Source organism: Antechinus flavipes, chromosome 4, assembly GCF_016432865.1.
Source record: "Antechinus flavipes isolate AdamAnt ecotype Samford, QLD, Australia chromosome 4, AdamAnt_v2, whole genome shotgun sequence".
NCBI lineage: Eukaryota > Metazoa > Chordata > Mammalia > Dasyuromorphia > Dasyuridae > Antechinus > Antechinus flavipes.
Window position 1 is genome coordinate 66,102,220 of NC_067401.1, and position 20,344 is coordinate 66,122,563.

At 35.8% G+C, this 20,344-nt stretch overlaps 1 protein-coding gene across 1 annotated transcript in view; it reads right to left on the bottom strand.

Moving 5' to 3' along the window:
- Positions 1–10,712, bottom strand: part of MFSD14A (major facilitator superfamily domain containing 14A) — a 39,368-nt gene extending 28,656 nt beyond the window's left edge. Inside the window, exons 1-2 of the mRNA XM_051993259.1 lie at positions 5,556–10,712; positions 2,723–2,818 (exon numbers count right to left, since the gene is read on the bottom strand). Coding sequence (XP_051849219.1) covers positions 2,723–2,818; positions 5,556–5,639 — 180 coding nt within the window. The 5' untranslated portion in view covers positions 5,640–10,712. The remainder of the gene's footprint in view (positions 1–2,722; positions 2,819–5,555) is intronic.
- Between the last annotated feature and the right edge of the window lie 9,632 nt (positions 10,713–20,344).

The following is a 20,344-nucleotide window of genomic DNA, read 5'->3' on the forward strand; positions in this document are numbered from 1 at the left end:
TTTTTTGTGCTCATTTTTCCAATCCACTTCCTGACTTCAGACTTCATATTAGGATTGGGCTCTGCCACACTTCTGTAGGGAAGGTTTGGGATGATCTTGTTGTTGCTTTCCTATGCAACTAGATATTCTATTATTCCAGGATCTCAAAGGCAGGCTGGATAACTACAAGCTGTCCCTAGGCCTGAGTTCGCAAGTTCCTGCCCCAGATTTGAATCTGTACAAGAGGATTTCACCCATCAACCAGGTGAAAATCTCTCTTGGTTCAGAGTGAAAGAATTGAGGTTCCCCTCAGGTTTGGGATTCCGGCCTTGAATCCCAAATCCCAAAACCTGCCTTAGTTTTTACCTTTGCAGACTGGGTTAGGTGCTGGAAGTGAGATCTTGTTCCAAGTTTGGGATCTGAATCATACCACTGCTGCTCATGAATGATTTAGGAACTTCTTTCTTTCCAAATAAATCGCCCAGGTCCTCTCTACCTAAGAAAATCACTCCTATGCAAAGGTCCCCTCCTCACTTCCCCTAGATGTGACCCAAAACTAAGTAATGAATATTAAACTACCAGTTTGCAATTGTCCCTGCTACACTGTCCTAGTATAGCTGGGACCTCCTCTTGTCTTGGTGCACTGTCTCTTTCTGAAGTACCAAGAGTCAGAATGCTCTTGCCTCAGCATTATCCCTCAAATCCACAGACCTTCTTGTCAATTGCCCTATGATTCAATGTGATTTTTTTCTGGATTCCTCCATTTAAAGAATTTCTAAATCTGTTAGGAGTTTTGGAGAGGAACCTCCTGCAGTGTTTCCTATCACTCTAACATCTTGGCTTTCTTTCTTGTTGGATTTCTTTACTATTACTCAGTCTTGTGCAAGATTCTACTGGGATGCTTATATGCGGGCTAGGCAGTCTGCCTCCATTCAGGCAATCATCTTGGCCTAAAGTCAAAGGACAGTAATCTCAGAAGGGAAGGTATTATCAGCTAGGGGACTCAGTCTTCAAATTTGGAAAACTAAAAGAAAGAGGAGAGAGATCACTCAAGGGAAGGAATATGGAGATACCTGTGAACAACAGTAAGGAAGGTATCTAGAAGGTAACTATGTGAGGACTGAAAAAAAGCTTTTATATTTGGCAATTAAGAAATTCCTGTTAACTTAGGAGAGAGCAGTTTTAGTTAAATGATGAGGTTGGAAGCCAGACTGCAGAGGGTTTAAGAGAGTTAAGAAAGTGTAAATGCCAACTATAGACAGCTTTCTCAAGAAGTTTAGCTGAGAAAGGGGATGAGATACAGGATAAATAGCTAGAAGGAAGGGAAAAATCCAATGAGAGTTATTTTAAGGCTGGGAGAAAAAGGGGAGATGTAGTTCTAATTGTAGGCAGCAGGGATAAGAGTCAATAAATGAGATTAAAGATTAGGAAAACTATGGACGATACAAAAGGCAGTATATGCTGGCGAGGATGGATGGAATGAGATCAGAGCCAGCCTTGGCAAAAAAGGATACCTTTTCATGTGAGATAGGAGTGAAAGAAGAAATAAACCTGAAAGATTTATGCGAGTGCTATGTAAACCAAAGAGCGAGAAAAGAATGAGTCTTTATCAAATGGCCTCAGTTTTTTTTTTTAGTTAAGTACAAGACAAGATTTTCAGATGAGAACTAGCACCTGGAGCATAGGAAGTACTTAATAAATATTTATTAAATTGACAGGACAAGGGACTTAGGGATTTCAGTGTGGAGACAAAAACACAGTTTGAAGACATAAAGCAGAGGAAAAGACAGAATAACAGAAATTTATGATCAGGTGAAGAAATTTCAGAATTCATTTTCATGGAAATAGAAGATGCGTAAGTGATGGTGACCATGGTGACCATTTCTTTGTGTAGCTGAGCGTAGGAACAGGCCATGGAAATGAAATAGATTGAAGATCTGAAAAGCTGGGATCTTTGAGTACCTATAAACACACATGCAGAAGCCTAAGATAAGGGAAAGCTGAGGAAAGAGACTGTTGACCAGGAACTGAATTTATTACATTTTATGTGTTTTTCTGTGTGATGAAAAGTTGTGAATTTAAATTGAATCTTAACTTCTTAATTTTTTTTTTTAAATTTTTATATTCCCATGACATGGAAGCAAAGGCTAAATGGCCACATATAGGGTAGACTATAGAATGCAGTTCTCAGGCACAAGATTAGAACAGATGAACTCTGAGGGTCCTCTCCAAGCCTCAGATTCTGTATGATTTAAACAAAGTGATGTGAAACAAAGGTCAGGTTTGGAGATATTGGAATTTGCTGAAATTAAGGGAGATAAGGGAATTTGCTGAGGGAGAATATGTAGAATATAGTACAAAGAACTAAAGAACTAAAAGGTAACATTTAAGAAAGAAGAGGAACTACGATACAGAGATACAGAAATAAACAAAGATTCAAGATAGTGTAATGTTTAGAGGTTAAAGGAGAAGGGAAAAGTTAACACCACCAAATGCTGCAAAGAAAAGACAGCAAGATATGAGACATCTTTAGGAAAAAAGTTAAGAGCTAATGAAAGGGAAAGAATGAAAGATGCTATAAAGAAGTTGATTGCAAGAAATGAAAGGTGATGAAAGTTGATGGAGGAAGTGAATTAAGGACAGTAATTAAGTTCTGGGAAAGAGTAACAACATTTTCTGAGTCCTTAGGGAAAGAAGGGTAGGCATATTAACAGGTATATAAGATGAGCCAAAAATTACTTACCACTAAGGTAGGTGCTGTCAATAATCCCCAAGCAAAAAACTCCAAGAAGATAACTATAACCGCATGATAAACACTAGGTGAACCTATTCCTTGAGGCTATGAGAAAGAGAAAAAACAAAGCACAAAAATCACCATTTAGTTCCTTGCAAGATCAACATCAAATTTTTTGCAGCACAAACATTTCTCTAAAAAATTTACAAGCAATGCATTTAGAATGGGTCATTAAAATTAGAAGCAATGCTCATAATGAAACAGTTGACCACCTAAAAAAGTTTTTTTTGGTTGATCAATGCCCTTTTTGATGGATTGCTATTGGACTGAAAAATCATTCAAACTTCTTAGACTTTGTATTTTTAAGTATCAGTTTAAAATACTCTATAACTTTTTTTTTAAAAAAAAGGTCTCCAATTAGTACATTTATATTATATAGTAAAAAATAAATTACCTTGGAAATCTAACATATATTTCTACCCAATGCTTACTATGGAATGTGATTCTGACATTAGAAGTTTTCAGTGAAATGTGATTTGAACCATATGAAAATGATGAAGGGTATAAAAGAGATTCTTGCATTGGTTAAAGTTCTATACTGGGTCCTTCTCTCTTCTCTTGTATTACTTCACATTAATTACTAGCTTTTCATTGATGATTTCTGAATTATCAGGCTCTTATCTCCTATCCCTGCACTACTCTAATGTTCAGCGGATGGGTCTGCCTGCCTCAACTCTCTTCCCCCTCCAAATCATCTTCCATTCAGTTATCAAAATGATTTTCCTAACGCACAGGCCACACATTTCCTATAATCAATATCCTCTAATGGCTCCCTAGCACTTTAAGTTAAATACAAAACCCTCTGTTTGGCATGCAAAATCCTTCATATTCTAATCTCCTCCTACCTTTCCAGTCTCCTTACATCTTACCTTATTCCCTATTATGTAATCTTCCAGCCAGGGCCATTGGTCTCCTTGTTGTTCCACAAACAAAATACTCCCATCTCTGGCTCAGAGGGTTTTCTCTAGCTGTCCTCCATATCTGGAAAGTTCTCCCTCATCTCTGTCTACTGGTATCCCTGGCTTCCTGTCATTACCAATTTAAAATCTCAACATCTCCAGGAAACCTTTTCCAATACGTCTTAATTCTGAGACATCCTCTCTGTTAATTATTTCCTATTTACACTGTATCTTGTACATATTTGCTTATAGTCCCCTCCTTCATTGTTTCCCAGACTGCAAGTTCCAAATGGGTAGGAGCTGGGTTTTTTTTGCCTCTTCTAGCATCTCCAATGCTTAACCCAGCACATACTAGACACTTAATAAATGTTTACTGACTGAATGATTATATTAAGTGATTTGCCTATGAAGTGAGTTGCATAGTGAGTTGCAGTGAATAGAAATCTGAACTCAGAGCGAGGAAGACTTGAATTAAAAAGTCCTGTCTCTGACACACTGGTTATGTGACCCTAGGCAGTCAATTAACTCAATGCTCAGTCTACTCTCCAAAAGCCATTTATCACAGAGGAGGTGCTGCCTTTTATTGACAAATATAGTCTCCTCATCTATGAAATCACTTGACTAGACCACATGCTTATTCAATTTGTCCCTATTCGCAAAGCTAATATATAGAATATCTATACTAAGTAATTTTCAGAGAAGGAAAATATTAAGGAAAATGAAGGGAAACTACATAAATGTCTTATTAAACCAAATTTCCCAGAACTCTTAGCACATCAATGTTTTGAAATAAGAAAATTAACTTTTTCACTTCGATTGAAGATTTACTAGGCATCCTAACACTTTTTTTTTTAAAAACCAAGTTTATATTCATTTACACATACACATCTACATATGTACTTATGTGTTTGTGTGCATCACAGGTACATATGATATGAATACTGCCTGACACATTATGCTTACTACATATTCGTTTGACGTGCCATGTGGAGAACATATGCATGTATATGCATTTATATACACACCTATATAGCTATACATATGTATGTGTGTACAAACACAACTACAGAGACATATATTTAGACAAACATACACATACAAATATACTGTCATACATTATGTAGAAATTTTACAGGAAACGAATTATAAAAGTGGAGGCATTTTCAGTTCACTATCCTATTCTTTCTCGGGCCAACAAAAACTATCCCAGTCCAGCACAGATGAATTTTGAATGTTTAAAAACGAAGATGAATAGATCTTTTCAACCAACTAACAGCGGCCTCCCTCCCAACCAGCCCTATTCTCCTAAACAAAGCCCACGCAAAAGCCTATTGTGATGCCGGGGGCTTCCAGAAAGCAGACCCTTCCTCCAGCTGTTCCTCCTCCACCGCAACAGCCCGCACCCCAAGACGCTTTGCTTCCATTCGCACAGCATATTGGCCCACACCTCGAGCCCTTCCAACTCGGGCAGGCGGAGGCACTTTCAACTGAGGTCAACAACAAAAAACGCCTTTCACTCCGAGACGAAGGGGCGGAGAACAAGTCCACCTCCCCAGAAAGGCGCAAAGCGAGAAGATGCTCCGGAAGCTGCGGTGGGAGAACGGAGGCTTGGAGTCCCCAAGAGGGCCAGGCTCCGGCCGCAGTACTCGGAACGCAGCATATGGTAGCGGGCAAGCCTGCGGTCCCTTTCGCGGCCCGCGCCTCTCCGGGCCCGGGGTCGGGCCTCCCTCCAAGCCCAGGAAGGCGCGGGGCCCCGAGGCGCTGGCCTGGGGATCCAGGAAGGACGGGGACCGTTGAGAGTCGCGCCGCGAGGCACAGTGGAGACCAGGACCAACCCGTCCGGGGCGGAGCCGGTGAGGGGCTCGGAGGAAAGAGAAACCTACCGTGCCACCGTCCTTAATGATGATTTTCTTGGCTAGCATGATACTTCGGTTCGCAGCCCGCTTCTTCTTTTTCCCCTGAGTCATTTTACCATTCTCGAGTCCCTGCGCCTGCTTGAACCCCTCCCGGCTGGCCCGAGCTGCGAGTGCTTGGCCCGCAGCGTCCGAGCCCCGCAGCCAAGCCCGAGCCGCTCAGGCGACCGCCGCCATCTTGGGAGTCCGGCCCGCCTCCAGTTCTTCGTCGCGTCACATTACGTCACGTCGGGCGATTCCCGATCTTGCCCCGCCTCCAGAACACGTGATTCCTCCAACCTCTCGGAAACTGTATTCTCTCAGCCCCCTTCTCTTAAGTCCTCCGCCCCAAGGGCTCGAATCTATTTTTCCTTTACTCCGTTTTGCAATTCAGAGGTGGTAAGTGGGAGGCAGGCGTGAGTCGGAGTGGATTAAGGTACTGGAGAAAGCGCGGGTGGAAGTTGTTAAACAGGATCACCGATAGTGATGGAAGGGACACTGACGCTACGGACTTCTTTACAAATGGGGAAACTGAGGGCCAACGTCACACAGGCAGTAAGGGGCTAACGGGGTCAGAGCCCAGGTCTTGCGACTCCAAATCCAAAGCCCGGCTGGGCAGGGCTTCCTCTTCCCCGAGCTTCCCAAGGTTTATTTCCAGATGTCCCACGAGCTGCCTGGTTTCCTAATCTTCCGGCTTGTTCTGGGGCACCGACCCATGAAACAGCGTGTGAGATAGGGATCTGGGAAGGGGGCACAGTGAAGAGGCTACGGATCGGGGAACGGTTCAGATCTTTCTGTGGACACTTGCTTGCCCGCGTTAAGTGTGAGCAAGTCATTTAGAGCCTCTCAGTCTCAGTTTCTATATGTAACAAGTAACTTTTCTCGCCGGGTTTTTACCCATAAAATAGTATATGCAAAGTGTCTTAAAGCACTATATAAATCCTATTGCTGTTACAGAAGTTGGTCTTGAAGTCAGGTTTTCTTGAGACAGGCTCTTGAACACTGCTTTACCGTGCTGCCTCTCATTTAGGATTATATCTGATACTCTTTGGCATTTGGCAAATCCTTTCTGATATGTAAATGGAAATAATGAACGCAAAATAAATGAAAATAAATGTGAAATTATAAAGAACAAGCTTCGCCTCAAAGGCGGATGAAAAAAACTTCCTGTGTCCTATTTGTATGCTCAGCATTCAATTCAGAATCGGGCACATAATAAATTTAGCAAATGCTTTGACTAGGTGATTGACCCAGGAAGAGGACACCAGCATTCTCTTAATCTGGATGACCCATCATCCAAATCAATAAGCTTTTTGGCTGCAATCCTATAAAACACAGCTTTTTTTTTTCTTTTCAAACTGTTTTTTAGCTACATTCCCCTTAAAAAAAAAAATACAAAACTTTCCATTTTTCCCAGGTGGAGCTCATCTTGATGAATTCAACCAAATGTTCTACCTTGTCATTATTATCCTAATTGTCATCCAAGTTTAGCTAACTCTCCCAGCTGCATCATACATAAATTTAATAAGCATAAAATCTATCCCATTATCCAAATTAGTGGGGTTTTTTTTTTAAAGTGTCAACCACATATCCCTAGGGAACTCTATGAAAGACCTATTAAGTTGTCATTGACCCATTTGATCCCTTTGAGTTCTACCATTCAACCACTTCTCTCTTCCTGACTCTACTAGTTATCTAGTAACATCATTCCATTTTGTTGATGAGCAGAAGAAAGTGTCAAATGTATTGCGAAATCTTAAGTAAATAAGTGTACGCTGTGTTTATGTAATCAAAGGAGGGGGAAAATCTCTTAAAAAGCTTCCTTCTATATCTATTATTCAGTTTCAAATTTTATCCATAAATAAATGCTTTTGGTATGATCTGGCTTAGTAGAAATGTACTTGTCATCCATTTGAAAAAAGAAAGTGATTGTAAACTTTAGTTATCCTTCAATATGTTTTACAAAGATGATTATATTCTAAAATAGTGTACCCTTTGGTCATTACATATTTCTATTAAGAAAATTAAATTTTTTTGGCTGAGACAGAGGCTTTTTCAGTCTCTTTATTTTGGCAATTGTTTTGTAGTTAATACTCAAGAAATGGTGAGTTTGACAGAAGTGTAAAGAACCTGACTGGACAGTAGACAAAAGTATCAAGTATCAAGAAGTAGTAAAGACAAATTCTATCCCACAACTTCTTCAGGTATAGAAAAGTCTTTATTCGAGTAAGTTATGATCTATGAATGTTATAATATTATTGTTCTACAAGAAACGATCAGCAGGAAAAGGCCTGAAGAGACTTACACGAACTGATATTGAGTGAAGTGAGTAGAATCAGATCATTGAACACAGCAACAACAATATTATATGACAATCAATTCTAATATACCTAGCTCTTTTTAATAATGAGGTGATTCAGGCCAGTTCTACTAGACTTGTGATGAAGAGAGCCATCTACACCCAGAGAGAGGACTGTAGGGACTGAATGTGGATCACCACATAGTATTTTCACCTTTTTTGTTGTTTGCATTTTTTTTCTCATTTATTTCCTTTTTGATCTGATTATTTTTGTGTAGCATGATAAATATGGAAATATGTATGGATATTTAACATATATTGGATTGCTTGCTAACTAGGGGGAAAACTGGGGGAAGGGAAGGAGAAAAATTTGGAACAAGAATGAATGTTGAAAATTATCTTTGCATATATTTTGAAAATAAAAATCTGTTAGTTAAAGAATTAAAAATGACTTTATTGGAAAATCCAAGGGGAAAAAATGAGTAAGACATTTTTCCAATTCTGGCCACATAGGAAGTCAGGTCTGTCAATAATGGGGATGGTTATGGCCAGCACCTGCAACATGGAGCATTTTAGCACAAAGAAAAGTTTGTTCCAAATATAGCACAAAGATCCCTAAATTTGTACAGAATTTAAGAAGTGGTGTGATAGCAAAAAAAAAAAAAAAAAAAAAAACAACAAAAACTGGAGATGGAAGAAACTGCCATCACTTGGAGAATAGCTGAACAATTTGTGTCATAAAAATGTGATGGAATAAATACTCTTGTGTTATAATGTCATCAGAAAAGTGAGAACACTTGTATGAACTAATGCAGAATGAAATAAGCAGAACCAGCAGAACAATTTATATATCAACAACAATGCTGTAAAGAAAAAATTGAGATTCTGTTATTCTCTTCTCCCAATTACCACCCAAACAATACAAAATCAAATTCATCCATTGAAAAGTAGAATAATTGTTATAGAAATAATGACTTTCTGTGGAGAACAATTGTAAATTATAACCAGATCGAAGAACTGTTTCTATGGACTTTTTGCCAAAACATATGGAAGTAGCTTTATTATACAAGTCCTTTACAAAGGAAAGAATACAATTGTACAAGATATGTGAGCATTACGTATGATACTACATTTAAGCCTTAGTCAAATTTTTTGGCCATTTGAAAATCTGATACATTTTCTTGCATTTGTTCAATGAAGTCCAATTCTTTATAAATGCTTTGACTATTTAAATACTTCAGTTCTTGATGCTGAGTGAAGTGAGCAGAACCAGAACACTGTACATAGTTAACAGTAATGTGATATAAACTTAGCTCTTTTCAACAATACAGTGATCCAAAAGAGTTCCAAAGGATTCATGATGGAGAATACTATCCACATCTAGAGAAAGAAATATGGAGTCTGAATATAGAGCAAAGCATATTATTTCCATCTCATTTTCCTTTTGTTCTCGTTCTTCTTTCACATGACTAATGTGAAAATATGCTTAATGGGACTATACACATATACCTCCCTTTTTTCGGCATTAGGGAGGAGGAAAAATTTGGAATTCAAAATCTTACAAAAATGAATGAAGAAAACTAGAAAAAAATTAAGCACAAAAAATGAGATGGCAAGTTGGCAAATGTTAATATTAAATTTCTTCATAACAAAATTTAAAAAGATTCAATAAACCGAATTATTGTCTCCTGGCTTGGGGTCTGCAGGGAACTGTGCCGTCGCTGCTACTATCTCCAGCATGGGCAGCAGCTAGAAACATACTGGCCAGAATGGCACAATTTTGCTTTATCCACTACTAAATCCACCACAGACTGAACAACCCTCACTTCAAGAAGAGGTTCTGAGAGCAAAGAAAAGAAACAGAAGCTTGCTAAAGAGAAAGCTAGACTTTCCAAGTTACCTGACCCTTAAAGATGTGATGCTATTCAGAAGTTCTTCAAGAAACACAGCATGGTTAGAAATTATAGCCCAAAGTGAATATGAAAAGGGTGTTGACCACTTGACAAATGCCATTGCTGTGTGTAGGCAGCCACAGAAGTTGTTCCAAGTTTTACAGCAAACTCTTCCATCACCAGTGTTCCAGATGCTTCTAAAGCTGCCAAAAATTAGCCAAAGAATTGAGTATACAGAGCTTGACTGAAGATAATGTGAAATGAGAAATACATCAACATAATAAAATCTTAATCAAAATAAATTTTAAATAGTTCTTAGCCTAGAAGATGAACAGTGATGGCAGGAAAGGGCAAACATGCTTGTTATGGACTATATATTACATCAAAATCTATTAAAGTTGCTTCTAACTTTGGGTAGGTAGTTTTGCTTGGATTTTATTTAAGAAGTATATTTTGATTAAAAAAACTTTCCATTATATACTGCAACATATCCAACATATATAGGACTGCTTGCCATCTAGGGGAGGGATGGAGGGAGGGAGGGGAAAAATCAGAACAAAAATGAGTGCAAGGGATAATGTTGTAAAAAAATTACCCTAGCATGGATTCTGTCAATATAAAGTAATTATTAAATAAAAATTTTAAAAAAATTTCCATTTTATGACTATGAATTATCTAAATATCACTAATTCCATTTGTTATTAGAATATGCAGTTGCAAGATATATGACATCACTACTACATGTTAAAATATCCCGTACTCATTTTTGAAAAACAAAAGCCAATAAAAATAATTATGCCCTCCATGTTGGAGAGGTAATGGGTGGATGTGCTTTATTCTGGTAAATTTTGTAATAAATTAGACAACTGATGACTTCTTCAAAAAAATTAGTCAAAGCTAACAAAATGAAGTCATTGGATATTTAGTATTTCTTATTCATGAATACATTTAGAAGATATTTTTGGTGTATAAAACTATCAAAAAAAAAAAAAACCCAAAAAATCCCTTGATAATTATCTTATTTAAGACAAGATTATGAATCCTGGATAATTCAATTTTTAGAAAGAGTACCAAACTAGTAACAACATCAAGAACTGGTTGTTCTAGTTCTTATAGCAACTGTGATTTATGTAAGACAGACTTGCTTATCACAGAATCTCTGTAAAATGAGAGATTTTTATTAAATTGAGTTTTTTCAGTTCTGTGATTTTTCTCATTATTAAAGGCAATTATGTTTTCTATAATGTGTGTCTTACTAGTTACAAATATTACATGTTCCAAAATTGTTTCCTTAGCCTATTACCCTGATGAGTTTTTCTTTAGATTTTTATCTAATCTTTTAGATTTAGATTAAGTGTGAAGAAAAAAATTTTCATAGTTAGCTATCCAAAAGTAGAATAGTGGGTTATCTCAGGACATTATGAATTCTCTACCACTGAAGATCTTTACATTGGATACTGTATGGCCTTGGAATTCCCTTTTCAAATATGCGTTAGATTACATGATTTCTAGGGTGAAGTCTCTTTCAAAGCTAATAGTGTAATTTTAGAGTAAGTTTGGCTTACCCCTTAAGTCTTTCCTTGTACTTATCTCCATGTTCTTTATTCATTTATCCTTTCCTCATCACCTTCAAATCTTTAATTTACTTTCCTGACTACTGAAACACTAGTGTTTGAAATCATATTTGAAGGCTTTTTCAGAGAAGGATTAAACTGATCAAGCTCCTTTTTAATTGGCAAACCAGTTTGAAAACTAAAGCTTAGCATCTAATACATGTTAGGATATTCCAAACACCACTTTTTAAGTCTTTGTGATCTATGATGGCTCTAATAAAAATTTGCTGTGACTTATCTATGAAAATTCTTTTTAAAAGTCACAAATGTTCTCTTAAATAGCATTGAAATCTTGTTCTATAATCTCTACTTTTATAATCTTAAGAAATGAGAACCTTAAAGTGACTAAGAGTGGGGGAAAGGAGGGGAATTCTGCTAAGGGGAATAAAGCTTTTATGGACTAGTTCCTCTAGCTTGCTGATCTGAGCATGTTAAAGAAGTGCTATTGTAAATAGGCTGCAGATAATTAGGAAAAGAGGGTTGCTACTGAGAGCTAAAACAAGGATACAGCAAAATACAAGCTTCTTGGAAGAATTGAATCATCATAGGAACATAGAGTAGAGCAAGCTACTTAAGCATTTTAGGAAAAGAAAAAAAATTGGAGAAATTCTAAATTATAGAAAAATTGCTGATCTATAATGGTGGAGTTTCTATAATAAGAATTCTTACATTGGTGAAATCAGAGATCTGTGCAAAAAAAACCAACCCTTTATTTTAATCAATGCAAATACCCATAAGCTAAAGGAAAGGGCAAAAATGGAATAAAATTAGATACAACAAAAGCTTATCCATGTTTTGTGTGACAAAAGTAATTTAGATTACTTTTAGATTAGCTATTAGATTAGCTATTTTTTAATCCCCAAAGACTTATAAATTAAATTGGGCCTCTGCTGTGAGGAATTTTTTAGTGAACTGATATAGCAATATTTCCTTGTTTATTGTTCACTGAAGGAATGAAATTTTTTTTTAAGCAAATAAAATTGTATTTTGGGACTAAATTATATATGTGGCATCAGATAACTAAATATCTTTGGTGGGGGAAAAAAAAAAAAAAACCTGGTCTTGAAAGTAGAGAATGATGTTCTGAATTTTTTAAATTTTTTAGCTTCTAAATCCAATTCTTCCTGTGCAACAAGAGAATTGTTAGGTTCTGCACACATATATTGTATCTAGGATATACTATAACATATTTAACATGTATAAGACTGCCTGCCATCTAGGGGAGGGGGTGTAGGGAGAAAAGGGAAAAGTAGAAACAGAAGTGAATGCAAGGGATAATGTTGTAAAAAATTATTCATGCATATGTTGTGTCAATAAAAAGTTATTAAATAAAATAAAGTAAAAGTCTACCTGTAGGACTCAGTCCATGTCCTCTTCCTAAAGCATTTTGTTTTATGAAACCCCATTTGTTTTGTTAATGTCAAAATGTATTAATTGCAAGTGAATCAAACATGCTTCTTTCCTATCATCTATTCCCTTTAAGAAAAGAACAAATTCTGTAGAACATACATACTTGGTTTTAACCTTTAGAAACGTAAAATCTGAGCTTTCAGAGGTAGACAAGTTTCTTGGGACAAATAAACGAATTTGATTTGTTTAATAATTTCACAGTTTGTGTAAAATATCAGAAATATTTTGGACGCATTTACCTGAAAGTAACAGTTATTCTATCAGATGACTTTTACAGTTACCCAAATGAAATATATTATTTTTACTATCTCCATACCAGCTTTTGTTACATTATTAATTTAACCTGTAGACAAGTGTGTTGCTCAGAATAAAAAATGTTATAGAAATTTCAATAATACTGGTTTTTACATAAGCAACCACTCTATAGAACTTCCAGTCTTTTAAAAGATGATTTTTTTAATGTTGCTTTTGCCTCATGGTATTAAAAAGTAAATTATTAAAGAGCTTTAGAGAACAAAAAATAAATCAAATTATCTCCTATTTCATATCATGTGGAAAAAATGTTCATTTAGAACTAGTAGCTTGAAAAAACTAAATTTATAATATGAACCAAAATTATATTTACAACCAGAATAGGCCTTTAAAAACCTTATTTTACAGATAAAGAAACTGAGACCAGAAAGATTCATGATTTAACCAATATGAATTGAAGCAAGAGACAAGATTCAAGTTCAAGCATTCTAGCAGAAGATCCAGTATTCTCTCAATCTTACCACATTATCATGTTATCACATTATCATGAGCTAGTTTAATGGTGATAATCCCATGCCCTCCAAGGACTGAATAAACAATTGCTTTTAAATGTCACTTAAGATGACAATAAACTAAAAGCAACAGTAGCAGCAATGAATCCAAGTCCAAAAATCAAGAAAGAAAGTAGATGAAATAGTTATGAATTAATGTCAATATGCATATATTTTGTCTTGGTTTTAATAATTTGGGGTAAGAGTACAAATCTATGTAGCCAAGAATAGAAAGAATGTAGAAAATTGGGGGAGGGGAGGAATTTATATAGACAATCTCTCAGTATGTGATTAAGTTGGAATACTATGGTGATGTAGGGAATGATGAGCCAGTTTATAGCCTTCTTTAGAGGAGGGAAAGGGGGGGAAGGGGGGAAGGGTAGGGAAGGTGGGGGATGGAATAAAGTAAAAAGTGCACAGCAGAGAAAAGAAAACCAACAAGGAAGCACAGCTGGGCAACTTTGAATACACTATGTAGTAGTATGTAGATTTTCTTGAAATAGAAATTTATTGTTTTATTGAATTCTCATGGTCTATTGTATACATGACAATTTGTTTTCTTTTTCTCACTTTTATTTAAGTTTAAAATAAAACAATTAAAAATATGTAAACTGTACAATGAAGGAAAAAAAATGCTTAAGCACCATACCAGATACCAGAAAATTGAGGGGAAAATTTTTCATTCAGTCTCCCATGTCAGATGTGGTTGGGTTGGAACACTACTATGGTGTAGGAAAGGATGAGCTGATTAATTCAGAAAAGTATGGATTCTCACACAGACTTGTCTTCTTAAAATATTTTCTACTTGTGACTTCTTCACATAAGAAATTATTATGTGATCTTGGTTATATAGGTATATAGAGTAAGGATACAAATCAAACATTTATTGATAACATCATAACTTCATGACTCTAACATTCAATTATAAGACCCCATATGGGTTGCAAACCATAGTTTAAGAAGAAGGGTTCTACATGAAGTTTTTCCCATTTTCCCAATTGTTATTGCCCTCCCTTCCCTAGCAGGGGTTTAATAACTTTGTAGTTAATAAAGTTAGTAGTTTGTAGTTAATGCACTATATACTCATTATGTATATTTTGTTCTATGTACTTGTTTTTACCATTTGGACATAAGCTCATTTTGAGTTTCATTCTTTATACTTGTATCCGTGGCATATAGTAGGCACTTTTTGGTTGTTCAGTCATAGCTATTTCTTCATGACTCTATTTGGAGTCCTTGGCAAAGATACTGGAGTGGTTTGCCATGTCCTTCTCCAGGTCATTTCATAGGTGAGGAAACAAACAAATGAAGTTAAGTGACTTATCAAAGATCACACAACTACTAAGTGTCTGAAGCCAGATTTCAGCTTATAAAGATAAGTCTTCCTGACTCCAGGCTGGTGCTCTCTCTACTCTACTATACAATAAATATTTAGTGACTGAATTATTTTCCTATGTAGTATGACCCAAAGAAATGAAAAAAACTTTCCCATTATTTTCCTCTAGATACTTTCATTCTTCCCTCGCCTCTAAATCTGCTTTCCACCTCCCTTTTATGTGCATTGTAACTAAATTATACTGACTTTTTATTTGTATTTATATCCCTACATTTAACACAGTTTCTGGCACCTAGGATCAACTTAAAAATATTTGTTGCCTAATAAATACTTGTTGCTTTGCAATGTGTCAAGTTCCTGAGGAAACAAAGAAAAATGGAAAACCATTCCTAAACCTTGGAGCATCTACAATTTAATGCAGAAAAGGACATACAGACATATGAAAGATACATATAGTACAAAGAAATCTTAGAGGGGAAGGTCTTTTGAAAAAATTGGTTTTGGAGATGAATCTTGAGAAGTAATTGTAAGAAGTTGAAAATGAAGCAAAAGGGCATTCCAGACATGGGGAATAATCAGTGCAAAGGCAGGAATATGGGAGATAGAACATTATGAGTGAAAAACAGCAAGTAGGCCTATGTGACTATATTCTAAGGTATGTGAAGGGGAATAATGAGTAAGAATACTGGGAAGTTAGGAAGGAACCAAGCTTTAAGAACTCTAAATATCAAAATAGAGGAGCTTATATTTAATACTAAAGTTGTTAGAAAGGCACTGAATTTTAGTATTTGTAGACTTGCACTTAAAAAAAATTTTTTTGGTAGTGGTACAGAAAATGGAATGAAGTACAGAGAAACGTAAAGCAGAGAAATCAGTTGGGTTATTAGTTATCCCTTCCACTTAACAACTTTCCCCACTGTGGTTTTGATGTATCATGGTGAGCTTAATTAAGAAATTAAATGGGAATTTTTTTTCTTTTGGAGTTTTGTGGAAGCTGCAGACAACATCTAAAGGCCAGTAGACAACACAGAAAAAAATCTAAAAATTCAGAAATGCAGAAAATATATGTATACTATCATATAATATCAACACATTTTATCTTTTAATGCCATAACAACTGACTTCTTTGGTAGGAAGTAGGACCAAAAATTGGTATATCAGTTTTACAGATCCTGGGGGTGCCACAATCCTAATACCTGCAATGTGGAAAGGATAACTGTATCATAATAAGTTCAGGCAAGTGACCTGAGCTAGAGTGGTGGATGTGTGAATGGAGAAAAAAGGACAAACAGACCATTAAGAGGCCACTGCAATAAAAGGTGACAAGTGATGAGGGCTTGAACTAGATTGGAGATAAGGAGTCAAATGTGAAAGACGTGACAGGAGAAATATCAAAAATCTGTTAAATGATTATACAAACAAGATAAAGGAAAGAGGGGATTCGAGAAGGACACAGATTTCACTGGAAGACCAAAGACAGTGGTGCCTTTGTTATATCAAAGACCCAGAAAAGAGAGTAGTAGCATATGGAGGAAGCATAACAAGGTCATATTGAGGCATATTGTGCTTTAAGATGCCACTGGGGACATCCAGTTTAAAATATACAATAGGCAACTGTTACTAGGAAGAAGTTGAAGATTAAAGAAAAAGGAAATATAAGAAGATAGGAGGGAAGAAGTCACCTGCACTGAAGGTTAGACCCTGAAAAAAAAAGGGCTTCCTTGTTGTCAGAGATTGGGGAAAAGATTAAGTAGACAATGATACCAAATCAACAAAGTATAGCATTTTAAGAGTGTTATGTCCTAAAATAGGCATTTCAAGAAGCTATCCCTTATTCTAACAATACTACAAGTTCTTACAAGTCATGAAGGGATAAACAGCTTATTCTTAAAAAACAAACAAAAAAAAAACTTCTGATATAATTCTGGAGCTTTTATATTAAGACGCACTCCCAAGACATTTTCTGCATAGTTTCAAATACAGGAAATAGAATAAAAGGTAATATAGAAGATTCTCTATGACTAAGTTCTAGATTTTCTGGTCTGATTACTAACTTTACCCAGTTTTGATATTGGCAGTGGGCATGGGGGTTTTTTGGGAGGAAAAAGCTTACCGACAGAATTTTTAAGAAGCAAGACTGACTAACTGAAGTGAAGAAGTGTGATCTCGTTAAACTGTCCTTATATACACGGAAAAAAAATGTCTACATAAAACTGCCAGTTTATTAGCCGGTGATTAAAGACTTAGTCACACAGAATAGTGTCTTGAGTGTGTCAGTCAATTAACAAGCACATATTATGCCTCATATGTGCCAAATAATGTGCTAAATGCTGAGAAAACAAAAACAAAAATCAAAACAGTTCCTGTCCTCAAGGAGCTTACTTTCTCTTGAGATGGAAGAGTTTGCACAAGGATAAGTAAACATAAAGTAAGGGAAAGTAGGCAAGTCATTAGAAGTGATCAGAAAAGGTTTTATCTAGAAGTGGCCTTTGAGTTAAGACTTGAAGATACAGGAAAACCTTTAATAAATTCGTCTCCAACCTATTTCTAGCCTAATCGTACACTGCTCCAAACTTCCACACATGCAATTGAGGTAAAATGGCCCTTTTATTCATCACACAAAACATCCTACCTCCCAACTACCTTTGCATTGACCAATCCCTGTTTATGAAATGTACTCCCTCCTCATCTCCATCTCACTGAATCCTTCTTTTCCTTCAAGAAGCAGCTCAAGTGAAATCTTCATGAAGCCTTTGTTGACTCCCTTCCACTCCCACAAACTGCTTGTCTTCTCTTCCAAATAACCTTGTATTTTTCTTATATTTTCATATTTTTCCTCTTTATACAAAATATTCCAAAAAAACTTTTGAGATACCCTATATTTATTCTATACATATGTATATATGTATTTGTTACCTCCTGTTAGAATAGAAGCTTCCTGCAAATATGGCTTGTTTTATTCACTGCATTTATATCAGTACCTAACACACAGATATTTAACTTTTTTTAATCTGAGACAATGGGTTAGTTTATATAAAGATGACAATAGATTGTGAGGAACAGCCATTAGGTAAATTAAGTAGGAATATAGAAACATAAAGAAAAATAATGTGTATATGAGCTTGGTAAGATAGGCTGGAGACTGATTAGGGAAGGCTTTAAATACCAGAGAAATCAGTATTTTATCCAAGAGGAAATAAGAAATTATTAAATTTAAGTTATTAAATTAAAAATTATTGAGCAAGGAAATGGCATGGTTGGATTTGTGTTTTAGGAACATCACTCTGTTAGCTATGTGAAGGATGGGTGAGAGTGGGAAAAGATTTGAGCCAAAAAGAACAATTAGGAGATTATTTTAATGGTCTAGGCCAGAGACAATAAAGACCTGAACTAGAACAATATTTGTGTGAAAAAAGAAAAGGGAAGTAAGGTGAGATTTTGTGGGAAGATACTGATTAATGTGTGGAGGGGAAAGGAAAGGAAAGTAGGATAAAGACAAACAACTTTTGAGGTTGCAAATCCAGGGTTACTGGAATGGTGGTAATACCCTTGATCATGGTACCCAGAGATAGGAAAGTTAGGAAAAGGACTATGGTTAAAAGGGAAAGATAATGAGTTCTATTTAGGACATGCTGAATTTGAGAAGTCTGTGAAACATCAAGAAGGGAAATGTCCAATAGTGATGTGGAACAAAAGCACGAGAAAAATGAGGTTGAATATATAGAACTGGGAATCATGTTGAAGGAAAATGTCATCTCTTACATTCCCACAGAGATAAAAAATGAAATATGTGGTATTTCTCAAGCTTTTCACTATTTTGTAGTTGGGAAATTTTTTCAAGTTTTTTTTGCTGAGGCAATTGGTTTTAAGTGACTTGCCAGGGGTCACACAGCTAGGAAGAAGTGTTAAGTGTCAGAGGCCAAATTTGAACTCAGGTCCTCCTGATTTCAGGGCTGGTGCTCTATCCATTGCACCTCCTAGCTGCTCCTACAAGAGTATTTCAGAAAGAAATTTGTTTTCTTCAGTATTTACAGATAGAAGTTTGGGTTAATTGGGAATCTAAGCTCTGGTCTTTCAAAGCTGTCAGGATACTGGAGGACAGAAATTTTTAGACACTTTTTATTTATATAAGGCTTTTAGATTTAAGTTCTATATATAGTCTCTGCTCCATAAAGAATTTATTCTATGGAAGAGTTTTAAAGCAGAATTGATTAAATGACTAGATTTCATATGGCAGAAATACAGTATGATTCCTGTTGCTTTAGTAATTGGGGTCTTTACTATTTTGTTATCTGATTTGCATTCATTTGTTCATTCTACAAATATCTATTGTGTGCTTAATAAAAGATGGAAGGTGCAGTGGGAAGAATGCTGGACCTAGAACTGGGAGATAGGGAGTTTAATTCTTGCTGTAGATAATTATCTACTGTAGGGAATCCTAACCTCTCAGATTTTAACTATAAAATGAGTATAATACTTCTTGATCTACCTCCCCAACAAAGTTGTTTAAGTGATGTGTGTGTATATATATATATATATATATACACACACACACATATATATATAATATATATATGTATGTTATTTTTATATTAGGCACTGCACACTGTCCTTATGGCATTTTTATGATCACTTTCCAGTTTCTCAAAGTCCTTTCTAAAATGTCTCTAATGAAATACAATTATAATCTGACAAAGGCAATGTACTACCATCCTTTATTCTGCACCCTACAACAACAATAATGTAACCCCAAAGTACCTTTTCTCCAAAACAACTGTTACAAACATTATTATTAAAGGGAGAGTTTGAACATTTAGACTGGAGAGCAGTAATGACAAAGAACCATAAGTGCTACATCAAGAATATAAAATATGTCTGACTAACCTCATCTCCTTTTTTGACAATGTAGAATGATAGAATGACTGAATGACCAGGTGAATGCTGCAGATGTAATATATCTGGATTTTAGCAAAAGTTTTAGCAGTCTTTCATGCAAACCTTGTGAATAAAATGGAAAGATCTCAGATACATGAGTAGATTTAGAAATAACCAAGAATTATGTTAGGAGCTATCAACTTAGAGCTGTAATCAGAACTATATGCTATTTAACAGTTTTATTGAAGATGTAGATAAAGATATAGTTGTCAATAGGCATAATGTTGTATGTGATTGGAAAATGGCTCAACAGGACGTAATTATTTTGTATGAACCCTTAACTTACTGGCATCCTTGAGTTGTAAAATTTCAGAATCTCAAAAGATGAAAATTAACTAAGTAGATAGCCAGTCTAAACCATATCTGGCAAAAAAATAAAAGCCTATATGGTCATATAGCCTTTGTCTGAAGGTCTCAAATAACAAATGATCTACCAGAGAACAATAGAAATCTAGGCTTCTTCTGCAGTACCTTGACAATAGTTCTTTGAGG